General features: G+C 36.6%; 1 protein-coding gene across 1 annotated transcript; it reads right to left on the bottom strand.

Annotated features, from left to right (window-relative positions):
• Positions 1-5,851: 5,851 nt before the first annotated feature.
• Positions 5,852-16,856, bottom strand: TMEM33 (transmembrane protein 33). The gene is made up of 6 exons (XM_005415472.3): positions 16,741-16,856; positions 16,106-16,293; positions 15,077-15,144; positions 14,243-14,376; positions 12,214-12,297; positions 5,852-10,866 (listed from the first exon to the last, which is right to left on the bottom strand). Exons 1-6 carry the CDS (start codon positions 16,824-16,826, stop codon positions 10,737-10,739), a joined length of 690 nt encoding a protein of 229 aa, XP_005415529.1. The 5' UTR covers positions 16,827-16,856; the 3' UTR covers positions 5,852-10,736.
• Between the last annotated feature and the right edge of the window lie 576 nt (positions 16,857-17,432).

Raw genomic sequence — 17,432 nt, 5'->3', positions numbered from 1 at the left:
CCTGGCCCGGGGAGCGAGGCCGCGTCTCCCGGGCCGGCCCCGGGAAGGGGCTCGGGAGTGGCCCCTGGTCTGTTACCGTGCCTGGTGGAGGGTAATGCATACGGCTACGTGTAACAAACGTACGGGCGTTGAATTGCTTAGCACGGGTGAAACACACATTAGAGAATTTTTTAGTAGGGTCACAGAAAGGACCTCCGAGATCATCGAGTTCAATCTATGACTGAACACCACCTTGTCAACTAGACCATGTCACGGCCAGTCTTTTCTCGAACACCTCCAGGGATGGTGGCTGCACCGCCTCCCTGGACAGCCCATTCCAATGTCTAATGACCCTTTTTTGAAGAAATTCTTCCTGATGTCCAATCTGAGTTTCCCCTGGCACAGCTTCAGACTGTCTTCTCGTCCTGTCACTTGCTATCTGAGAAAAGAGCCTGACTCCTACCTGGCTACAACCTCCTTTCAGACAGTTGTAGAAAATGGTAAAGTTTCCCCTGAGCTTCCTTTTCTCCAGCATAAATACCTCCAGCTCCCTCAAAAACTCCCCACAAGACTTGTGGTCCAGACCATTCGCCATTGCCTTTCCCTGGACATAGACAACATTAAAGCATGTACATGAAATCTGTTTGCATGATTTCTAGATGAAAATGTGGTCCCCTAGCCTAAGCCATCCCCTAAAATGCACATTCCAGATCAGTGCTGATAAAATGAGATTTAAAATTATGTCTTCCTCCAGGGAGAGCGCCATGTGGCTGATCCTGTACTCCAGGGTTGTAAGGGCTGCTGTGCCCAGCTGTGACACCTCCTGCCCTGCTGACCTACAGCCTGGCTCAGGACCATGCCTGTAATCAGCCCCACTGGCACTGTATTACACTCTTTATTTATAAAAGGGTTTTTTCCAGTATAGCTTTGATATTGGTTTACATGACTGAGAAAATGTCTCAGGCTTCCTTGTCTTCATTTGCACACTGGGAGGAACATGGGACTTCAGCAGAAGTTAGGTTGACAGGGAATTTGGATAATTAATGTACCTGATAATCCACAAAGCAATTGATCACTGAGGAGAGCTATTATGGTGCCTGTCTTTAACATACACAATCAAATTTTAAAACAGAGTTTGTTGGCACATCTTTACTGGCTGCCTAGCGAGCAGGATTGCCAAAACAAGTTTTCCTAGAAGCCCAGGGGAGGTAGATTGAGGCAGAATACTTCCACAGAATAATTAACACTCATCTTCCCAGAAGTACAAATGCAGCCATACCAAATGAATCAGAAGCATTGCAACAGATGCTGTGTCATTAAATACCAGATGTACAGCACTGGAGTTAAATACTAAATTGATGGCAAGTTGTAAAGTAGCACAGGTGAGGTCAATGTTGGAGTCTAACATGCAGCTGATATATTTGCTGGCTGCTTGTTATTTTGGCAAGGGCCTAACAGTTAAAAAAGAAAAAGGAGGTTAAGAGTCCCTATTTTTTCCCCTATATAAAGATGTTTGAAAACATAGAGAAATTCTTGAAACATTTGTACCTGAAGAGTCACTGCTATACTCCAGAAGAGATGCTAAGTTTAGGTTTATTGTTTCCTCTCTAAAACCAAATGGAACCACTAACTATTTCATATTCTTTTATCCATCTGAATAACTGAATTTGTGTCTGGTTTTGGCACTATAAGTATGAAACAGGAAGGAAAAGAATAAAACTGGAATATCATAGACAGATTAATAGATACTAGGTGCGGCAGTCAACCAGGATTTACACAATCAGCTGCTGTGCATGACCCTTTATATTGGCAAACACTGAAAACTAATGGAGACAAACAGCAAATAAAAGAGCATTGATAACAACCTACTCTGCATATGGGACAGCCAAGTACATAAAGCAATTGCTGATGAAGTACCAAGACTCCTGGCATGAAGCTGCAGCATCCTAAGAAAAAAATATCAACCTTATTTATGAGCATCCCAACCATTAGTTATCAATCACTAGCAATGAACAGAAAAGCATCATAAATTGCATGGTATTTCAGGACATCCAAACTGGCTGCTTTAAGCCTGTATTTCATAAAATCATGTTAGTAAAAAAATACCAGTCTCATTTACATTCAAGTTGCTAAATGCTAAAGTGATAAAAAAATATTATTTCTATATACCATGCTTGTACATGGGCTTTTGTGCCACCTGAACCTTGTCTAGGGGACAGTTGTGTGAAGATCTTGGTATGTTGCTCATAAGAGGGTGGAGACTTGCTACCATATCAGTCATTTCCTCAGGCCTCCTTTTGCAAAAACTCTAGAACCCTTTTTTATACAGCATATTCCTTACCTACAAAAAATTATAGGGTTAAGTTGCCTTACCAGGTCTTCAGGAAGAACAGGGACTATGGTTACAACCTTTTAAGATTTAGAACCTGTTTTATGGAGACACTTGAAAAGTTTACATAGAACTGGTTGCAGACCAGGAAAGACAGGTGACTGGATTGAAATATAGGTCTTTGAAAACTTTTTTCCTCATCCCTGTTATTTAAAATAACTCAGTAACTGACTGTACTACTCTAGCTACAACAATCCATCATGGTTCTCCAGTATTACTATCTAGCAAGAAATACGTGATATGTAAAGCCTAATAAGAAATGAAGGATTTTTAGTGTTGTATGAAAAATGAAGTAATGTAAAGCAAATTTGAATATTTTTTAATCTGAAATTCATTAACAATTTCAAGTTCATACAGTGGAGAGAGATTTGCAATGTCCCCAGATCCACTGGAAGAGCTGATGATATTGACTTAATATAGTTTAAATTACTCTTCAGGACTTCCATCATATCCTGCCTTGTGGGTCTCTCATATAGCATAGCAAGGAGAAAAAAGGAAAAGGGAAAGACTTTTGATTTTTGTACCTTTTATGATCCTACACTTATACAATTAACACAAAGCAGATACATACCAATAGTAGAAAAAAAGAGTGAATACATAATTACATAATGTCCAGTGATCCCAAACAGCCTTTATGTTTTTCAGGGAAACCATTTAAATTCACAGAAAATGAGACAATATTTTGTGACAGGCGGGTTCACAAGGGGAATGACTCTTCTGAAGCAGGGAATGGTGCATCTTCAGAAGCTTGCATAACACCACTCTGGGTCATGCAGCTCTGTAAAGCTATTTCATGGTCATTAGGTCAAAGATCTACATAAACCAAAAGTAAATATTTTCATTTCCAGCACATGGATAAGTGTTTCCAGTTATTCACATGCAGTTCATTCTGGGGGCAGGAGTCCTCAACAAGACAGCTCAACCCCAGCAGCAGCTAGTAACTGCCAAAGGACAGTAAATCGTGAAGAGGCATCATTCTCCTGAGAAATTTAAACTGAAAATTACTTTCCTGTAGCCAATAGACTCAGGAGGAGCACATTACATTACTAAAATTTTTAGCTTCATAGTTGCAAACCAGCCACTAGAGGTCAGTGATTTGGAATAAAATTAGCACATGGAGGAAGAATTCAATTTCATTTCAAACAGACAAACCATACAATCAAATAAATTTTCCATCCTCTCAGTAAGGAAAAAGAACTCTTAAGGTTAGCAGCACTTACCTTCATCCAAAAGCAAGAAAGCTAGCTTAAAATTCTTAAAAACAATACTAGGTACGTAATACATAAAATACTGAAACACCTACTCATTCTCTACAGTAATATACAGACATGCATAAGAACACAGGACTGGAGGAAGCTTCTTTAATCAGCTCGTCTCTTGCTCCTTGTCCTATAATTTCTTGCATGAACCAACCAAGGACCAGCTTAAAAGCAGCTTCTTTTGCTTGTAAGAAAAAAAAAAAGAATTACAAGAATGTGAAATAACCTCAATTAGTAGTTTTGAAGTGCATAAAGGCAGTATATTAGATACACCTGTACAGTGCAACAATCTTCTTTAACAACTAATTCCCTTACAAATGTGTAACACTCTGCAAAGAGAGAAGGATGCCAGAGAACAGGAAGAGGCTGTTTCATCATGAAGTGCAAAGTGTTTCACCATTTCCAAAAAGGGAAAAAACTCAAAGTACTACATTTTATTTAGTTATTTATCTACTGATGTAAGTATATATACACATCATCCATTCACAGTACATATTATTGCAACTGGACATCTTACTTCTGCCCCAGAGTGATGTTAAAAAATTTGACATAATTAGAAATGTGAATAGAGCCATTGGATGCTCAAATGCATGCTGAACTTGATGCTTGTTGCTGTACCTGTAGTTTTCTAAGCCTTCAATGTTTCTCTGTATTATACAGTTACACAACTGAAAATGCCACTAGACATATGAAAATTCAGAAAGTCAACTTCAGATTTCCATCTCCCATTACAAAAAACTTTTCATCCATGGCTTTGATTTAAACTTTATCACTGAAAGGATTCACAATTATTTTTGCTGTGCTTTAGTCAGAACATAACTGAAGTTGTTACAGCAGAAAGTATGTTGAAAGGGATCATAGTATGGAGACATCCATTTGGTCAGATTTTCTAGATTAAAACAAAATAAATCCCAAAATATTAAAATACTAAGTTACATCATGTTATAACTTAATACTAAGTTATATCATGTTCTATGCAAACATACATCAGGACAAAACCTCATGAGTTGCACATACAAGGTCTCCCCCAGATTGCCAAGAAAAATACAGCAAAGCAACATGGAAAGAGAACAGCCAAAAAAAAAGGGCCAGGAAGCCCAGATTATTTCTTTCTTTACTTTTTCACTGCAGAACTTTCAAACATAATAAGAGAAGAACACATAATTCCACTGCAGCTGTTTTCCATTTTAAGTAAATCAAGATTAAACTGTCCGCTCCTGTACAGTGTGGCTATTTCAACAGTATTTTAATGGAGAATAAATTACACATCATTTACTGGAAAACTTAAGTACTATCCAGAAGGTACTGATGGCATGAAACCATGAATGGTGAAATGGGGTTTGTGAAAGCAACAGAGCATCCAGCAGGATTTCCAGACATCTTTATATCAGAGAATTGGTGTGATTCTTGGTGTCCTGCATAGGGCCAGGAGCTGGACTTGCTGATTGGTCCCTTCCAATTCAGTATATTCTATGATTCTGTGATTTTCTGTGTTCTCATTATTTTTCTCCCCATTCTTCTACCTTCTTTTTCTATTGCATTTCTACCTTCATGAAAACTATAGTTGATACTTCTTTAAATCCTACAGATAATCTAGTCCTGCATCTTTTACAATTTCTGATTTTCAGCTTCATTTTCCTGTGAAATGTCTCAACTGATGCATCATCTTCATCTAACATACTGTTAACACTGGCAAAGTAACATGAGTGAATATTTATAGGGACACACATAGCAAATGAAAATATCATGATCTGCACTTGTTCCAGGAAAGCAGTTTCCTCATGCCAAAACACAGGTATACAACTTTCTGTGCTAACACCTGCACTGAAAATATAGCAGTGGACTGGGCACATAGGTAGATTTTTTCCACAGGACCTGATATTATCTATGCCAGATATAAAGCAGAATATTTCCAAGAATTAAAGGCAGGGATCAGCTCTTTTTTTTTTTATTTTTATATACACCTTAATCTTCCTGTTTCTCTAGAAAAAGTAAACAAGGTGCTGCAGTAGCTCACTGCATTCTGCACTATTCTAAACGCATACACAAAAAAAACCCACCCAAGATGCACCTGGAACACTTAACACAAAGCTGTTGGTCAGTAACTCAAACTCACTCAGAGATTTGAACTTAAATAAGTGCTGTTTTGCAACACACACTGGTAATATTTAAAATCCAGAAGCAATACACAGTTCGATTTCAAGAACATCAACAAAACAATAGGTATCAATACAGAAAACTATTTAATTTGTTTCAAAATAAATATTTGACATACAAAGCACATACAGTGAAAAAGGGTCACAATAAATTACAAATGGAACTACTTGCTCATTCACTGAGAGAAGCCCTTGGTATTTCCAATTTCATACCATCAAATTTAGCATTCTTGCTGATTTAAGCACAGCACTGAACAAATATGGATCCCAGTGCTTTCTTTCACAGGTACTGGTATGGATAATTTACTGCAGTGATCCAATTTGAAAATCAGTAGGGACCAGTAAATCGCTGCATAAAAGAAAGAGCGAATGAGGTGCTTTTTCCTTAGTGTCAGCAGCCTGCGATTATTATGTTTATTAGATTTTCTTGAAAGGGCTTCACATTTTCTCAAATATGCAGGAGAACTATATTTCCCCTCTGAGCCCTTACATTAGCATTTTGTGCCTCAGTCCTTGAATACAAGTAAAAGATGAATTTTTCAATTAATTTTAAAAGTTTATACCATCTGGATGGCACAGAACTAAGCAATGAAACTCCCTTACCTGCACAACATCTGCCATTATCACAGAGCTAGCTTCTGCAGAGAAGTTAAAAAGTAATGCTGAGATTTTATGAAAAAGATTTTTGAATCCACATTCAAGATTAAATTCTATTACACTATCCATACTGATATCTTTCCATTTTTGGAATAAAGAATTGCTTAAGGTTCTGTCCTTAAAAGGTGATTTAAAACAGCAAGGCCTGACTGTTCCTGTGACTTTAAGAAAATTATAGCACTACAGAAGTTACAATACAAAGATACACTAGCCAATTTCAGTGTATATATAGTTTAATCACAAATAGGTGTATGACAGCAATTAAAAATTATAGACAATTAAAACAGATTAGCATACCCTACTACCATCTAGTATATTAGAGGTTCAGGATCTTACTCTGCTGCTAATGCTAATTTTTTGTCAGAGATGATGATACAAGGACCACACCTAGCACTGCACGTTAAAATCAATTTTGACTTTAAAAGAACGTGTTGTTCTAGCACACTATCTTCTTTCCCCTTAATCTGAGCACTGTAAAGTACAGCACTTTTTATCTGAGCAAGGTAAGGTACAGTACTTTTTAAAGTATTTAAGACCACAGTTACAATAATTTTAGGAGCAGGACTAACAAGTTATATGTAGAGCAGAAACAAATCAGTTTCATCTGGGCACTTGTCCAACTCATTTCTATTTCCTGCTCTGCCAGAACTCTCACATCAGGCAAGTGCTCTTTCCTTCCATGTCTCCATTCCTGTCTTTAAAATGGGTAAGAACTTCCTTAACAAACACGGCATCTGTACAGCAAATGTTGCAATACAGGTGCCTAATGGTAAAAGGGTCTAACACAGACTGTACAAAATAATTTGCTATGTTACTTGTTTGGACTGTACAATCACATACACAGTTATCAGCTCCAAAACTGTTGGAAGAAATAGTGGCTCATAATTATAATAATTTTTATTTAAATCCTTACAACATTCACAGATATTGCTCCACTTAAACACCCATCAAAAAAGGAGCAAAACATAAAACTGACAGCACAGAAATGACAATATATGTATAAAATCAAATGAAAGGCAATAAAGGAGAGGATGGATGTATTGGTGAGTTACTTGGTGTGTAAGAATTCCTAACTGGCATTAGCTGCTCCAACAGACCCAAAGGCTCCTGATACTTTATCTACAGATGAAAACAGACAAGTGTTAAGCTGGAGCATCACTTCTACAGAAAGCTTGTACAGAGCAAGGGGTTGGTCTACCCACAGAATCTGTGCAATGCACTTAACACACGAAAGCTAAGATGACAAAAAGCAATGAGCAGTATGATTTATGCCAGTGGAAACAGTTATCACATTAGGTAGGAAACCCTTCAGTAATACAAAAACTCTTCTGCTTCATTTTGGGATTGGCAGGCACTTTATGGTCAGTTGCAAAATTTCTCTACAATCACAGACTTCTGTCACAGCCTCTGCATCACAGCTAGCTGCTCATAGCATAGCAGCATGAACATACAGCTTTCTTCATCAAAAAAAACTCTTCAAGCTATCAGGATACTACCAGCATTTTACATTTAATTTAATCATTAGAATAGAAACAGTCACAAACTGTGGTGAGGAAGCAGGCTCAAGAATAGAATGTTTTCGCCAGCATTGAGGAAATTCGATGTCATCACTTAGGCAGCGGAAAGGCTACAGTAAAAATCTAAGTTAATGCAGAGCACAGGTCAGTTGCCCTATTTATTTGGCTTAAACATTATTCTTACAACATTGTTCCATGTTTTCTCGGCACATCAGAGAAGTAAGTTTTACCAGGCCACAAGCTGCTCATTTGTCAAGCAAAGCTAAGAATATGCTACTAGCAAAACCAAATCAAATCCCTTTTATGGAATTTCCTCCTCTTGGTCCATTTTCAAGACTTAACAGAAAGAGATAAATTCAGTATTCACATCTAAGTTCTACTTCACAGCACTGTCTTCCAACTCTTTACTCACAGCACTGTCATTCACTTACTCCTTTTAATCCTTCTCCTGCATTCATTGAGTTGGATCTCTATTTAGCATCCTTCAGTTACAGCTGCATTACACTGGATCAAGTTTAGACTCCTGTCTAATTTAGTACCACCATACAATTAGGGAACAGTAGAATGCACCCATAATAGCAGTCAGACCACAAAAATTTGCTCAGAAGTAACATGTTATTTTGCTTACTGTAATTACAGATTTATTTGCCTTCCACTCCCAGAATGGGGGATCAACTTAGATGACCAAATTCATTTTTACATTGCAGTGGTGCCAACAGCTGAAGAGAATCTGATGTCACCATTCGAAAAACACATCATGCAACATGACAGAGTCTAGAATTGTGCTGAGAAGATGAAACAGTAATAAATAGGTCTGGATTTTTCTCTGATTAGATACCATTGTTGCAGTGCTTATTCTTGGGTTAGATTTTGAAGGAAAAGTCATAAATTTTCGCACTTTAGAAGGCAAAAATTCCCTATAAAATAATTTAGAAATGCATAAGACATTATATCCCAATTCAGAAGCAGCAGTGGAATATAAGAACATGCACACATACACACAGGACAGCATTCTGCTCAACTTCCAGGTTCAAGCATCAGTAAGTTGTGTTAAAGAGAGAAAATGAGCCTGAAGAGCCTAGCAAGTTACATTTAACACTCCTTTTATTGCAGTAGAAATTTTAGTTTTTATCAAATCCTCAAATTACAGGATATACACATAATCAATCTCATTGCAAGTCTTTAGCAGCTGTAGAGTATTAACTGCATGCAGTTGCTTCTGCAGTGTGCGAGTATTCTATAAATAGCTAATCATGTTCAGAGAGCAAGACAAGTAGTCAAAGAATATCATATTCAATTACCAACTGGTTCATCAGTACCAAGAGGTTGAGCAAAAAAAAATTAAGTAAGTTTATAAATACACAGCTCTGATCTAAAAACTAATACAACTGGAAAGTCAGAATGATATCCATATCACAAACTCAATAGTTACAGGAAAATACTTTGCTTCAAGACTGTTTTTGAAACTGTTTTCTCATAAGGTTTCTCTGACCATGGAAGAATATTTGAGAATTGAGCTACAGAATTTTACAAAAGGCCAATGAAAGCTCTTTAACTTTATGCAATTAGAATACTAACACTAACTACAGAAAATTCGGCAAATTTCTGGAAAGAAGTTGTGTTCACACAGTATTATTTTTCCATGACCTACCCTTCAGCTGCTGGGTGAATGCATAACCAGTGTAATTAATTTATGCACTTAATTTAATATTCACTTCTGTAGTCATGACACTGGCTTCAGATCAGTCATCAGATGGATTTATGCCAAGAAATCCTACACCCATTTGTTTCAGAAGCTGCCTAAACAGGTGCAATTCCTTATGCAAATTTCTCATCACAATAAGGGTCTCAGAAACTGGAATAATAATTTATACAGAGCTACCTACAGATTACTTTTCTAAAAAGCTAACATGCTTGAATTACTGCAGTCTTACATTTGTGTGGACACGAGATCAAATCTGCAATGACTCTGCAAATGTTACTTCATTAACATTGATTAGTTCATTTGAGACATGGTTAAAAGTTTAAAGCATTGCATCTTAGTCTTAAAATCCTACAGGTCAGCAGTTTGGCTTGGTAAAACAACTTGTTATGGCAAGAAAACTGCACAGTTTTCTGTGATCAGTCTTGGTATTTCTTCCAACAGCGTAACGTAAGATTATGTCACAAGGTAGAAACATGGGAGAGTTCTTTTAAAGTATTATTAATAAAAATAGCCTCTCCTTCAGAAAGGAGTGTTATCTCTGTCAGCTTGATAGATTTTAGTCCCTTGTGTTAACTTCAAAGTGAGCCATATTTCCACACTGAGTATAGCAAACTGGACAAAATAGTTCTACAGATACATTTAGTAAGCAGAAGAATACTGTCCAAAGTGTACTGCATAGGTACATGTATCAACTGCTATCCACTGGAGACATCCTAAAGTAGCTATAGTTCCAACTAACATAAACCTAGAGAGCACAGATCTCTTGTAATAATTTTCAATCAATCTCAAACAATCCTTGATTTAAAAAAACAAAACAAAACAACAAACTTGTATGATAGGGCAGCTTTAGGTAGGATGCAGCTACTTCTTTTCATCAATTAACAATACAGCACGGTTAATTTAAGTTTCTATTATTTGTTTTTGATATGCTAAATTTCATATTATCTCCAAGAAAAGCATTTATGAATTTTTATACAGCCTGGAGTGAAGTCAGTGTAAAACCAGGAATTTCCAATCATCAGCAGAAGTGCCAGCTGCTCATAATGTTCACAAAACACGAGTGCCTGAATTTGGCTATGCAACAGTTGGTGCCAATCTGCTTATAAAGGAAATGCCACTGAGGCATAGTCTTCTTACAAAAACAGGGCACGAGGGCTTCGTTATTAAGTGTTCAACAACAATCCTGAGCTCGGTGAAGAGAGTCCTGAAAAATCAGATTTAAAGATAAAAATCAGTTTTAAAATCCTACAGCATTTATCAGAAGTGTTATCCACATACATCTTTTTCATTAACTTATTTTCTCAATATCACATTCACATACACATTTTAAGTTAAATTCTTTAGACCAACTCAGTACTGCTTCCAAGACCTTCAGAATTCTTGACTTTTAAATATTAACATTTTAACTAACTCTATCCTCAGCTGGAAGTTACTGAGCTAAAGACAGCAGAAAAATTCCAGCTTCAAGCAAAAAAACAAAAGAAAAAAAAAAGAAAGATTATAAAGGCTACACAAGCACTGTAAAAAAGAGAAAAAGGAATAATGCTTTATCACAAATAGTGTAAGGAGCTGGGAGGCTATTGTGTTTGTGCTACTTCTTGGCAATATGCAAGAACCCTGCACTGCAGAAGCAACTATTAGAAGACAGACATGAGAAATAAAACTCTCGTCATCGATTTCCCTTAAAACTACAAAAATGTCAGCAGAACATTTTGGATAAACTAGTTCTACTGAATGTCAATTTTAGTATTGTACAGCTTAAATTATTTTTCAATACCAAAGTAGTAAAGCAACTTCATACATGTTGTTGGTGTTGTTAAAAATAAATATATGTAGTAGGATGGAACAATTAATTTCTTACAAAAATAGGGAATAGAAGACAATTGAGCTTATGATTCTCACACTTGGCTTTGCATATCGTGGCAGCCAAAGCCACTTTCTTGGCACTCTAGCAAGCCATTTTCTGATCAAGTAGACTGGAAAGTCTGTTCACAAAATCTTATGCTATGCAATGCTCATAAGAAAATTTCTAAAAAGCACTCACCTGAGAAAAGACTTATAGGAATATTTATGATTTCAAAGTCTAAAGCAATAATACTGGCTTGACCAACTTTCAAAATCAGTAAGGTTCTATTTTTCATATTTATTTATGAATTTAACTAAAGAAGGTAATGAACATGTTTAAGATCATCCACAGAAACTTTTTTCTCTCATTATTACACAAGATTTTAAGTGCTACCTAGAATCTAAAAATAAGGACATCTCTCTGATAAGAAAGACTTCTATTCCCAAAGTGTAGTTTTAATTTCACACGCATATTCTGAAAGCTCCCATTCAAGAATGGTGCTACTTTTCTGATCACTTACATGAAATAAATCTAACCTTTAACCAACCAGTGTTTTATTTAGCATCCAGGTGTATTTCACATTCTACAACTGCCCTTTGTAGACGGAGTATTATGAGTTCTGCATTCATTTTAGAATGAGAACTTTCTGAATGCCTAAGCACCCTGCAGTTAAACACGAACTTCCAAAATCAATTTCGCACTTACCGACAGTACGGATTTCGCCGAGAGGAGTAGCGTAATGTAAGGAACCGATAGTATATGAATGGCTGAAGCAGACTCCCTTGTCCACTGAAAGAGAATCGTTCAGTAGAGCTTACTAGTGACAAACAAAAAACCAAAACAGAACACCAAAGCCAGGAATTTAAAAAAAAAAATTAAGGAAAGCAAGTAAACTACATGGGCTCAAAAACAAGCTAAGATTTGGGTCACATTGGATCAGAAAATCTAGATCTGACTAGCAAAAGTACGTAACTATACACTTACAAATGCAGAAACATAGAATAAAACTGCTCAATGAAGCAGTTAAAGAAGTGCTGCTCTTGTATTGATTTTATATTTATGAAGCATTTTTGTATGCCTCATTTCTGGTGGTGTGCAAAGAATTACAGCAATGATGGTGGACATGTGTTCCATAGCAAGAAAACACTTGTTGGTAAGCCCAGAAACTGCCTGACATAAGCAGTCCAGTTACAGTGATCCTGTTCAATCTAATTGCAGCACTTTGAATATCTGGCATCTGGCATATTTCTAGCATCTTTTGCAAAACTTCTCAGAACACACTGCAGACAATTACAGATGCATAATGAGACTATAATGCCAAGCTAATATCCAGTTATTTCAGTTACAGTGAAATTAGGCTTTGGTATTTCACAAAACTGCTGTTTGACATGGCTGCACTGTGAAATAATGGAAACATAGCACATAAACCATACACAGTGAAACACAGAAATGCCTTAAGTTTTAGTGACTGAAGCCACTTTAAATAACACATTATTGAAAAATTCTGTTTGAATTTAAGCATGATGATAAGTAAGTTCCAGTAAGTAGAACTCCTTCAAGTATTAGCAGCATCTTTAGCAAAAAGAAAAATATAAAGTGAAAGTGAGCTACAGAAGGGAAGAAAGAGGAAATCTTGAAACCTGTACAGTACTGACAAACAATTTAATATGCTACAAAATTTAAAGAACAAAATCTCACAATAGCTGCATTTAGCAATTCAATTATCTTAAAGTTTGGCATATAACCTTTTACAAGCTTCAGTATGAAGCTACAGATGACATATCAAGCAGCAATGTATCACATACTACATTCTCCACAGAGAGGAAAAAGGAAAAAAAAAAGCTGTACTAAGTTCAAAGCACTTGAAAGTTTCAGATACTGGATAGAGTTTATCTGTCAGCTGGTAAGTGGTCTCAGATGGAATGCAATCCTTGAGGGCTGAAGCATTGAAATATTCAGCTGATGTATCAAAAGATAAAGACAAATTATGCATCCTATGCAGGAAGGTAAAGCCTCCCTTCTACTGCTTATGAGACCACTCAAGACAGATGTTCTCACTATGCTATAACTTGTATAGAACAAAGGCTGCATTCCCCCTCCAAATATTAAAAGGCAATGACCCAAACTTCTGTGACTGGCAGGTCATTATGTCTGTACAACTTCAGTAGGATTCCAACGTGTTTAAGGTCCCTAAAATGACTTCAACAGGCAACGCAACAAGCAAAATCAAATGGAATAAAAAACCCAGAAGGGTCACTGCTCAGAAGCAGCATAGGAGAGAAAGCAACCTACTGCTGCTTGCACACTTTTTGCATAATGAAAATTTGCCATTTAAATTTCAGGAATCTAATTGTCAAAAATAAGAATTCACTTTCAGTGAACCTGAAGACCTTAATATTCTACTAAATGAACCAAAATTAAACTTACTGAATAATGTGCTGATAGAAATGTAGGCGAAGTCAAGTATCAAGCCTGAAAAGCTCCCACGTGACTCATCACCCACACTATGAAAGGGAAGGTTTTTTGATGCTCAGTTACATCATAGTGAATGCCTTTTGATGTCAGGATGCACCAACTTAAGAAGGCTAAAATCACTTAAATTTTATTTGAGGTTCAAGCCTCTGTCAGCCAGAACCATACAAATGGAGTACTATGAGCCACAGAGAACTCATTTGCAAAAAGCAGTCTTGTGTAACAAGTTTCTAATTATTTAAATATTTATCATTATTCTTACCTGAAGAGCATAAAAACTGTAGCTGGCATCAGGAAAATTTCATTGCAAGCAATGAATTTTAGAATATTCTGTTGATTAGCACTCAGTTTCTCTAAGAGATTTCTCAAAAAGGGCAAACTATTTGAACTTCGTGCCTTTAAAGAAGAAAAAATTATTTAAAGAAAACATAAAAGTCACATCTATCTCCATTAGCACAGAGAAAACAACATGCAAACAATTGCTATTTACCACGTATTTTAAGACTTCATCAGTTTTGAGATTAATATCCTAAGGAAAACTACTGCAAGTTTGGAACTCCATAATTTACAGAGTTCAACTGAAAGCATCAGATGTTGCAATTCCCTCACCCACCAATTTTAGGTTCAGCTGCACAGAGACAGCCAAGAGCTGCTCAGTCCACTAGGAGGAACTGCCCACGGTAGCAAGACAGCCCAGTTAAGGAACACCAAAGCCTGGAGTTATGTTAAGATGCACAAGGCAGTATATTGAGCAGCAAGTCCAACTGGCAAGTATTTTCCTTGCTAGTCTCACCCTGTAGCTTGTTACTTTATTACTGAAATAGAACTATAAAATTCAGAGGCTATGGTTTAGCTTGAAAGAGACATGTCTTAAGTTTCAACTTAATTGTTCCACAGATTTTGTTTCCTTCAAAGAAATGCATTTGAAGAAAAATAATTAGTGAGAAAAATAATTAACTGAGATTCTATATTACAGTTTCACTCTAATTCCTCTAATGCAACCAAAGAAATCCAAACCAGAGCTGCAACTCAAACCTGTTTATAAACCCCAAGAATACTAACTGTATTCATCATAACATATACATATCATACTTACATCAAGAACCTTCTTTGTGTATGTGGCAGCATGAAGCAAAGAGAACAGCAGAACTGGAAAAATACTCACTGAAGCAAGCCATAAGGAAAACTATAGGCTGTGCAAGTGCTTCATTTCTCCATGATGTTATACCAGTGACAGCTGGATGGATCTTTGCAAAAGTTTGGCTGGAATGATCTATATTGGATGAAGATATGCCTAAGTCTATGACCTATATTTATAGCTCTTCTTTCTGCTTCTTACACCTCTTTGCTATGCACTTTTATTATCTTCAAAATATGAGTGTCTGCAAGTATGCAAAAGTATAACACACACCATTAGACAGCAGTGCACTGCTACTGAAATGCATTCTCTCTGCACAGAAGGCACACCTGAGCTTACTACTCAAAACCTCTGAAATATGTGTAGTCATATTTTTGGTTAAAAGATGCCACTAAATCAATTTCTTTACCAAAGAACATGCAGTTGCCAGCCATTCTGATTTTACAGAGCAAGAACATAGACATTTCTCTGCCAGAAGGACTTTAAGAGTAGGACATTAAGCATATATCATGCGGCATTAAGAAATGTCAGCTCTGACATGTCACCTTTGACAATCCACAGGAGCAAATTTTGCAGACTTTATCAGTTTAGTAACTTATCTGAGAAAGTTACTACTGAATAATTATCCCTCTACATGATGAATGTCTACGACAGTGAGAAGACATGTATAAACCCTGCACTGGAAATAAATGAAATACCATCTTCTCCAAATATCACTGGAGGCTGGTCATAAAATCCACTAACTTTAGCCTCAAAAAATGAAAATCTAAGTAGACAGAGAATGCAGTGCTCTAACTATAGAGCTGATTAAACTGAATATGGATCAATCAACATAAGCCTCTCATATTTTACACAGAGTATGTTCTATAAATAGCAAACATATCAAACTAGTTCAACTAGCTTTTCAAATCATGGCAAAAGTGATGAAAAGAATCATGTTTTTAACATATTTAAAAACATTAGCAGGATGACACAAGAAAAGGATACTCGTAACAGGGTAGGAATTCACAAAGATAAGGGAGTACAACAGGTAATGGCAGCTGTCCTCCAGCAAAGCCTGAGCCAGAAAAGCCCTGCTCAGCTGGAAGTGCGGTAGCCTTTGGTGTAGTCGGAGGGCACTGGTAAGAGCGTTTGCCAGCAAGGCACGCTGGTAAAAGCTTGCTGCTTCGTGCAACCTGCAAATCATCAGAGGAGATGTTACCATGTGAACCAAGCTCAGAAGTCTTCTACCTTCGAGAATTGCATCACAACTGAACAATGCCTGAAGTATTTATTTATATTATTGTACATTAGCACTACTCCCAGAAAATAACTCAGAAGCTGTTTAACACTGACTTTACTGCAGGTGCCTAAGACAACTCAATATAATACTCCATTTACACCCAAAATATGTATTTACCACGACTTTACATTTTTTCAATACATTTTGCAAACACATCTGCAAGTGTTTTAAACCAATCTAAAATCTGTAAACTATTCTGACAAAAAGCATTTAAGTAACCCAAATAACAGGAATTTACCTTACATGAAAAACAATTCTGTGCAAAGAGAATCTAGCTGTTTGTAAATATTTAAATTTATATTTCAGTATATAATATTTATATTTATATTACAGGACATACCCTAGAAGAGGCAGGACAAATAAAGCTGAGCAGTAAACTGTGAACAAGCGGGAAATCCACATTGCTGTATCCAACTTGTTAGCCATCAGAAATTGCTACATTGGAAAAGGAAAAAAAAAAAAAAAAAGACCAGCCCCACCAGAAGGTGGTATTTTAATACTTGCATACAATGAACATTCTTCCCAACTCTATTAAATTTCAAATCTTTCTCCAACCTCAAATATAAGCAAATTATAGCTTGAAGCAGAAAGCTTTTTTTTTGTTCCGTAATACTTGGCTCATATAATGTTACTAGCCAGATCAAAAATAGTTCAGTTTCCTCAAAACCAAGAGGTTCCTTTGTACATTACAATCAAATACAGTGGTAAGAAATTCTAGAAAAATAGTTTTTCTATCCAAACACGCCTCACTAAACAGTCAGCTTCACAAATGTTATCATGTAGGGTCTCCAGACCTGACTGACTTTTGCTTCAAGGTTTCTTTTAGAACTCAATGCACAAATCTGAGGCTAAATCTCCACAATTCTTCCAGTTGAAGAGGAAAAAATATAGGGTCAGGTAAAGCTAGCATAACCACATTACAAGGAAAGTGGCATTGTTTTGGCTTACATATTCCGGCCCTGAAAAAGCAGAAAACTTTTCACAGCAATTCTGCACCTCTCTTCCCTAACCACTGCCCTCCTCAGCCCTGGT

The sequence above is a fragment of the Geospiza fortis genome, unplaced genomic scaffold (genome assembly GCF_000277835.1).
Source record: "Geospiza fortis unplaced genomic scaffold, GeoFor_1.0 scaffold40, whole genome shotgun sequence".
Lineage (NCBI taxonomy): Eukaryota > Metazoa > Chordata > Aves > Passeriformes > Thraupidae > Geospiza > Geospiza fortis.
This window is presented reverse-complemented; position numbering and strand designations above follow the sequence as displayed.

Bases quoted from the DNA above. Each gene is read 5' to 3' on its own strand.
- TMEM33 (XM_005415472.3), bottom strand. From the start codon at position 16,826: ATGGCTAACAAGTTGGATACAGCAATGTGGATTTCCCGCTTGTTCACA. The intron at 16,294-16,740 runs GTATGTCCTGTA...GATGATTTGCAG, and splicing joins TTTGTCCTGCCTCTTCTAGG to GTTGCACGAAGCAGCAAGCT. The intron at 15,145-16,105 runs GTATCCTTTTCT...GGCTTGCTTCAG, and splicing joins GAATTCCTACCCTGTTACGA to TGAGTATTTTTCCAGTTCTG.